The sequence below is a fragment of the Miscanthus floridulus genome, chromosome 3, assembly GCF_019320115.1.
Source record: "Miscanthus floridulus cultivar M001 chromosome 3, ASM1932011v1, whole genome shotgun sequence".
NCBI classification, from domain to species: domain Eukaryota; kingdom Viridiplantae; phylum Streptophyta; class Magnoliopsida; order Poales; family Poaceae; genus Miscanthus; species Miscanthus floridulus.
The window spans coordinates 49,240,849-49,249,218 of NC_089582.1; the positions used below are offsets into that span (position 1 = coordinate 49,240,849).

Genomic DNA, 8,370 nt, shown 5'->3' on the forward strand with positions numbered 1-8,370 from the left:
CACCTGCATCACCAGATGGCAGACGTGCAAGCACCAAGCAGCAGCAATATGGAGTCGACAATCACAACATACACGTATTCATCAAGCCGAACGCACACAACAGCAGGGCCATGAAGCCCATGAGGCAAACTAGTTCCATCAAGCTGGAAGCCTCGACACGCGTGGCGTTGAGGGAAGATAGATGGGCTGCGTATTGATTATTCGGCCATGGGGCACACGTACAGACTGCTAATAGCTTTCTAGGGGATTGTTGGGCTGCGTTTTTTTTCCCCGAGGGAAAGTTGGGCTGCGTATTGGCTATGGCCTTATGGGGCCACGGTGCATTTGTGTTTGGGCCAAATAGAGGACATTTCCCACGTCATCCAGATTTTTTCGAAAATATGGAACATGGAAAATGAATAAGGTCGGGACGGGATTTTTTTTTCGTTCGTTTCCAACCGTCAAGCTCGGTGGGGTTGCAATGCTACTGCAGTTGACCAATCTAAACAACATGCCAATATTAATATTTTATTTTATTAATATTAATATTTTATTTTATTACTATAAATATTAATATTTTATTTTATATATTTAGTCAAAGTTAAGTATGTCTGACTCTTCGAAATGTGAGAACGACAGATTAAAAGGCACGGCTCCAGTAGTATACTAGGACGGTCTCTAACGAGTGGACCCTGGTGCTGCATCCACATAGCCTGGATCAGCGGATACAACTGATTTTGCAGATGCAGCCGCTGCACCCGCTGAGCCAAGGAGTGAGGCAACCAAACACCTCTCTCTCTCTCTCTCTCTCTATATATATATATATATATATATATATATATATATATGAAAAAAAAATCTAGTCCCCGAGAGTAGTTACTCCCTCCTCTAAACCGCGTACGTAAGGGTGCCGCACTCCCTAGCGGGTCACCAAGTCAAACCCGCTAAATCACGTATACGGTGGACGACGACATCTTATACTTCGGTATTTCTCCCACCAAGCCCGGGAAATATTCTCTGTTTCAACGGTACATGCTCTTGCCTGCTGTGATCCTTGCCGTTCAACAGAGTTGGGAGTAGCACGGATCTCATACATTTTTTATTCAACAGGCATAATGTGCCCGATGCAATGGCGATGTTGAATTTGTTGTGCTTTGTTTCGTTTTTGGATCAGGGTATCCGGCCACTCTCCAATTAGCGTATCCATCTATACGCCATACCTGGAGGCCATCATGAAAACGATCGTGAAGCTGGACTTTCAGTAATCATCTGGGAAACCAGAGGATGGTGGTCAACAGCATGACGAGAGCTGCAACCCTGCGTTCTTTTTTCCAGATGCTGAGATCAAAGTGTCACTTGATAGTTTTTCAGATCTAAGTATCTTTGGATACCTTTTTTTAGATTAAAGTATCACTTGATACTTCTTTCAATATTGTAATATCACTGGATACTTTTTTAGACAACAGTAGTATCAATTCATACTTTTTTAGATTAATTAAAGTATCACTTGAAACTAAGAATTACAGTATTGATACATGTTAGCTTCTGACGATGAGTAAGTATTAATACTTCCTTACGTTCTGGTATATATACGTACTTTTTCTAAAGATTGTATGTACATATACTGCCTAATTAAGAAGTATGTATTGATACTCTTACATATGTTTTTAGTTTCCATTAAAAAAAGTTTAAATTCTGGTATGCACACATACTCTTAAGGCTGTATGTACACATACTCCTATACTAAGAAGTATGCATTGATACTGGATCTCTTACGTATGTAATATTTTCCAATTAAAAATTATATATTCTATTATACGATCTCTGAAAACGGCCATGCAAGCGGCCGCAAAAAATCCCGCGATTAACGCTCCTAACACAACTGCAGATGCCCTCTTTGAGGCAAGTACTCGACAAAGGCTTTGCCGAGTGCCGCACTCGGCAAAGACTTTGTCGGCAAAAATTTCTTTGCCGAGTACCAAAAATCGACACTCGGCAAAGTCTTTGCCGAGTGCCAAGCCCGCACTCGGCAAAAAAATAACTGCCGTCAACATTTAACGCCGGCTTTGTCGAGTGCCTAGGGACTGGCACTCGGCAAAATTTGAATGTTTGCCGAGAGCCAGGGCTGAGCACTCGGCAAAGAAACAATTTTTTAAAAAAAATCTTTTTAAAAATAGTCTTTGCCGAGTGGTACCATCTGGCACTCGGCAAAATTGACCTCTTTGCCGAGTGCCAGGCTGTGGCACTCGACAAAATTGACCTCTTTGCCGAGTGCCAGGCTGTGTCACTCGGCAAAACTGGGGAAGTGGCTGTTTTTTGCGGCATTTTTTTCCCAGCTTTGCCGAGTGCCACACCCCTGGCACTCGGCAAAGACTTCTTTGCCGAGTGTTGGCACTCGACAAAGCTGGGAAATTTGCAATTTTTTTTTTCAGCTGCGAGTTTATCCAGCTTTGCCGAGTGATGGCACGCAGCCACCCCTCTGGTGCTCCTTCCCGTTCTCATCTATCTCCACGCACCCGATCCTCTGGATAAACTCCAAGAGCAAGGTTGGCCTGCATATATAACAAGTTTTATTGTGATCTTTTTTTAAGAAAAAATAAAAAAGGACAGTACTACCTCCATTTCGAATTATAAATTGTTCTAGGTTTTCTAGGTATATTATTTTTGTTATACATTTAAATATAGACTATGTCTAGGTATTTAAATAAAATTAATTATGTATTTTAAAAACTCAGAACACTTATAATTTAGAATGAAAGAGTAGTACCTTAGGTTTTTGTAGTACCAGAATAGAGAATACTGATGTAATTAGTTGAATATTTAAGTCAACATGCATATATAACACGTTTCATTGTTATAGCTTTTTTTAAGACAAATAATAAAGGATAGATTCTTTTGTACTGTACTAGGTTGTTTTATATAGTAGGGGAACATGGATGCAATTAGTCGAAGATTTAGGCCTTGTTTAAATGTACTCGGATTGACATCAATTTACATATGTTGGGGTGAATTGATGTGAAACTTGAACTAAATTTCACCCCAATTCATCTCAACACACATGTGGATTGAGGTGAATCAGACAACGTATCAACAAAACATGCATGCAAAGGACGCGATTATTACCTGTCTCCAGCAGCCTTGGTGAAGGTTTGAAGCACAACTCCGTCACTGTCAGCCCTGTCCACCCGCACGCCGAGCTCTTGGCACTCCTTAATTTGTGCCTCGGACAGCACGTCCCCAGCGAGCCGCCTTACACTGTCATAGTAGCTGGGAGGCGGCGGTGGCAGGAGCTCGAAGCCGCCTATGGAGGACCGCGCACGTATCTCCCTCAGCGCGCCGAGAAGGTCGTCGCTGGTCATCGCCAGGTGCTGCACGCCTGGCCCGCCATGGTGGTCCAGGAACGTCTGTATCTGGCTCCGGCGCTTGGTGCCCTGCACCGGCTCCAGGAGCGTGAGAAGCACGTTCTCCGAGCTGTTGGCGAGCACCAGGCCGTTGAGCGAGCTCTCGGCCGTGCCTATTTCGTCCCCGTTGACCCTGTCGAATTCGTGGAAGCCTGTGAACCCGGCGATGTACGCGGCGACCGGAGCCAGGTCTGGCACGCCGCCGACGATATGGTCGAACCGGTTGAGTCCGTAGTCCGGACACTCTGATGAGCTCACGACGCTCTCGAACCCGGGCAGGAAGGCTACGTCCGTGTCGGCCGGGTAGCTCACGAAACGGAGGACGGCGTCTCCGTAGAGCTCGACCTCCGCAAACACGAAGCCGCGGCCGAGCTCGGCTGGGGAGAAGGCCGGGCGCGCACCCGCGGCGACGCTGGCGCGGAACGCCTCGGCGGCGTCGGAGACACGGACCGCGACGGCGCGCACCGCGAGGCCGTAGTCGGCGGCGAAGCGACGCGCGGCGTCGGCCGAGAAGGAGGGCACCACGGGGGAGGAGTTGGAAGCGGCGGCCGTCGCGCCAGCGTCGTCGTCGGCGCTGATGTGCCGCGCGTACGGGGCGGTGAAGAGGAACGCGAGAGGTCCAGAGCGCGAGCGCAGCAGGTGGGAGGCGTGTGCGGTGTTCCCCGTGGTGAGATCGGAGTGCGCAGCCAGTGGCACCCCAAGCGCGAAGGAGAAGCGGCCGGCAGCGGATGCGGCGTCGGCGCACCAGAACTCGACGTGGTGGAAGTCGATCACATGGAAGCGGTCGGTGCCAGCGAAGCTGCCGGCAGCGCGGTCCGCGGTGACGACGGGCGTCGTCGTTGGGTGCAGCGTCTTGGTTGCTTGGAGAGTAGTCGGGAGTTGTCGAAGTGATGGCATCGGAAGCGATGGGCGGCGTGGGGTGCATCGTGATCGGATGCTGCTGGAGAGTTTAGGGTTTGGCGGGAGGGCATGGGTGAAAGCCGTGGAGGCCACAACTAGGCGGGCGTGGGCATTCATCATGTCTGTTTGTTTCAGCAGTTAAGCTAGCTTGTGTAAATGTGTTATGGGCTTGTGGCTCAGCGGTATATCCAGTGCTGTGTCCTCGCTTGTTTATATATAGGCAACAAGTGTACGGGGTCTTGGTCTCGATATCGCATGCTTTCACACCATCGACCTCGTGTTTTGCGTTTTCTCCATCGATGTTGTGTATGCATATATTATTGTTTGGTATCTTGCAAGTCGTAATTGAAGTTCACACGATTTTATTTACACAGGGGCAGCTTCTTCCCAGCCAAATCCTAGCACCCTCCCATATAAAGACCGAATCCACGTTCCTCCCGTGCAGGATGCCCAAACACCATCTCTTCCTCCCACACCATTATATATGATGATATTGTTTGTTACTCCCTCTTTATTTTTTTTAAAAAAATTGACTAGGTTTATCAAAAATTTAACAATGTTTATATTTTCAAATAAGTTTATATTATAAAAATAAGTTTAACTATTTATAATAATACTAATTATGTATCATAAATATTTTCTTATATATATACTCAAAGCTAACTACATTTGACTTCTCAGGAAATAAGAGCGCCGGTTAAAAAGAGACGAAGGGAGTATCATACAAGTCACAATTTATATATCCACATATAAAATGTTCGCATATGTTGTGACAATCTATTTTCAACAGCTACACAAAGTTGGCTATATGGAGCCACATACATACACATGCATTCCAAAGTAAGTTGGCCAATTCGACCTCCTATAGTCAAATTTAAGATTTTATAGCAATAAAAAACACTCTACATTAGTCTCCCTAGATAAACTCCTATAATCACCTTCCCGCAAAGTTTTTAATTACACGACTTTTACACGGGGTAGCTTCTTTGAAAGGGACCGTGATACCTAAGAGGGGGGTGAATTAGGCAACTTAAAACTCTAACTCTAAACTATGGCCTCTTTTTTAAACCTTAACCAAACCTATGCAAAAGATAAACTATTTAAATGTGCAACTACGGTTTTGCTAGTGTGTTGCTATCTCTACTGCAAAAGGAGTTATACAAACAATGTAAATGTGGAAGCTAAAGAGTAAAGTAGAGATATGCAAACTTCCGTCGACGACTTCATTATTTTTACCAAGGTATCGAGAAGCGCTCAAGCTTCCCCATAGTCTTCGTTGGAGCCTCTCGTAAGGAATTCCTCGCAAGGGCCAAGCTTCTGGTTGGATAACTCCGTGAATAACCCCGGGCCTTTCCCACGCGCAAGTCGATCTCCGGTGTGCCTTCCGGCAAGCCTCTCCTGGACCGCTTCCCGCCGTCTTCACTATCAAGCTTCCGGCCGAACCGCCGCGGGCCTTGTTCCCTTTGATACACGGTGGCGGCCACACCACAAACGCGGTTGGTGTGATCTCGCAAGACTACAAGCCCCTCTGATGTACAACAATGGTGCGCGCAAGGACTGAGTGGTAAGAGGTATGCAAACCTCACTAAACACTAGGCCTAAACCTAGAGCAAGCGCATAAGCAGTGGTCTAATCAACCTAAGCACTTCCCAAAGCACATACACTAATCACCTAATAAATCATTAAGCATTATGCAAGTGGAGATTACTAAAATGGTGTACTAACACCCTTGGTATGTTTCTTCAGCTCCACCCTTACCAAATGGCTGGTTGGGGGTCTATTTATAAGCCCCACTGAGAAAGTATCCGTTGGGGACGAAACCGAGATTTCTGCTACTGATCGGATGCTGCTATCGTCCTGGTCGGACGCGTCCGGTCATCCCGACCGTTGGAGCACGCGCATTGATCAGACTCAGCCAGAGTTCGGTCATCATCGATCGGATGCGTCCGATCGCGCTAGTGCCACTCTAGAACCTCTTTGGACTCGATCAGACACTTCACTTCATGCGTCCGGTTGTCCAGTCTGCTGCGTCTGGTCACGCTGAAAACACTATCGTGATGATGAACAGTGTCACCGGTGCGTCCGGTCCGGTCACCGCTTTGCTCAGCGTCCGGTCATTACCGCTCAGCATCCGGTCATAGCTACCGATGCCTTCTGTTGCCTGGCACCTGATCGGAGAGTCCGGTCACTGATAGGTCCGCGTCCGGTCACCTCAGCCGGGCTCATTTCTTCGTGATCTTGCGTCTGGCTTGGTTCCAATCTTCGTGCTTGGACTTTGCTTGACCTTGTATGTCTTCTATGCATCTTCACATGTCTTTGTTGAGGTGTTGATCATCGAATCATCACGTCGCCTACGCCCAAGTCACATTTTGCATCCTATTGAACTACAAAACAATTACTTGCAAATCTATTAGTCCAATTTGGTTGTGTTGGTCATCAAACACCAAAATCCTAAGTAAATGGGCCTAGGGTCCATTTGTCTTACAATCTCCCCATTTTTGGTGATTGATGATAACACGACCAAAACAAGCAAATAATAAAAAATTTGGAATTTAAAAACCATTTACTTGCTAGGATACAATGCAAAGGGCAAGGTTATATGATGCTAAAAGATACCACATGTAAACATCTTTGGAAACTTATCTTGCCCTTGCAAATGTCCCCATGTGGCATTATGGATTTAAGCCTCCCCCTAACTTCATAATCCACTATCCTCCCTTTCTCGGACCATTACCACTTGTAAATTATTATGATCGGGCTTGCTTTTGGTCCTACAAATTCTCCCCCTTTGGAATCAAACACCGAAAAGGAAGACATTAGTAGCACAAGGGAGGGTCAAACTTTGTGAACCTTTGTATGTGGAGTGAAATAGGTCACAAAATTTGACTCTCATATTACATAGACTAAGCTCCCCCTAAATATATGCATACATATGATGGATAATGTAGTTTATGCATAATTTGCAAATTAATACTCAAAGGAGTTTAATCTATATAATGCATGGAGAAAGCATATAAGTACCAAAGTGAAATCAACATGATGATATCGGTTTAGAAATACCACATGTGGAAACCAATTTGATTTATACCACTTGCAATAGGTGGTGGATATTTGAAGTATGATGCTTAACTCTGGGGACTCCATTTTCCATGCAATGAGACTACTACACATATGATAAGCTTGAAAAATGTGTTAGTCTCAAAGCATCCAACTTGTAGAGTAACCTCCCCCTAAAATTATGCACACAAGTATGGAATACTTGTATGATACATGCACATTGATTTTAGAATAAAAAATACCACTTGAAAGATGACATCACATGAATGTGAGAATCATTTTCGAAGGTGATATTCGGGAGAAATTATCTACAATTTGGACTTTGGCACATATTAGATGAACAATTATAAAACAAGCTATGTGCCATGCTCCTAAACATTTTAAACCATGTAGGTTTGCTCCAAGGGTTAAGAATAAAACCGAGCAAGCCTACCATAAGATATGCCTAGTGTATGCAAGACAAGAGATTAAACACACAAATGCAAACCTAGGCATGAAAAGGAGCTAGATGCTTATTGAAATTGTAAGAAATTAAATCTAGTTACCTAACATGGGGAGGAGAATTTGGGTCAATAGTGTTCACTAACCCACTTAGCAATTGACATAATCCAATGTGATACACCCCATGAAATGCACCCAAAACTATACCAAGCCTCCAAATTCCCCAAAGTCCAAACGGACTCCTCACTTCCCTTTCGGGATCCAAACCTTCTTGGTGCTTCATATTTGAAATGGTTTCCTTTGGCACCCAAAAGTGTTTGACTCCATTGTTGGCTTGCTTGTTCACCTTGATGGCAACCACCTTGTCATTTTTCTTCTTCTTTAACAAGTGTGGTGTGGAGGCCTTCTTGTCCACCTTGTTTGTGTAGGTGTTAGAGAGCTTGCTTGTTTGCTTTTTCTCTTTCTTCTTTGCTCCTCCCCCATACTTCACCTTGCACTCATAGGACTTGTGGCCTTCCTTGTGGCATACATAGCAAACCATGGTTTGTCCTTCATCAAGCTTCTTCACTCCCTTGACGGTGTTATCTTGATG

General features: G+C 45.1%; 1 protein-coding gene across 1 annotated transcript; it reads right to left on the reverse strand.

The window, feature by feature from the left end:
• Positions 1-2,419: 2,419 nt before the first annotated feature.
• LOC136543711 (4-hydroxyphenylpyruvate dioxygenase-like) lies at positions 2,420-4,400 on the reverse strand. Its single transcript, XM_066536086.1, has 2 exons — positions 3,103-4,400; positions 2,420-2,531 (listed from the first exon to the last, which is right to left on the reverse strand). Exons 1-2 carry the CDS (start codon positions 4,398-4,400, stop codon positions 2,420-2,422), a joined length of 1,410 nt encoding a protein of 469 aa, XP_066392183.1.
• Positions 4,401-8,370: the final 3,970 nt, after the last annotated feature.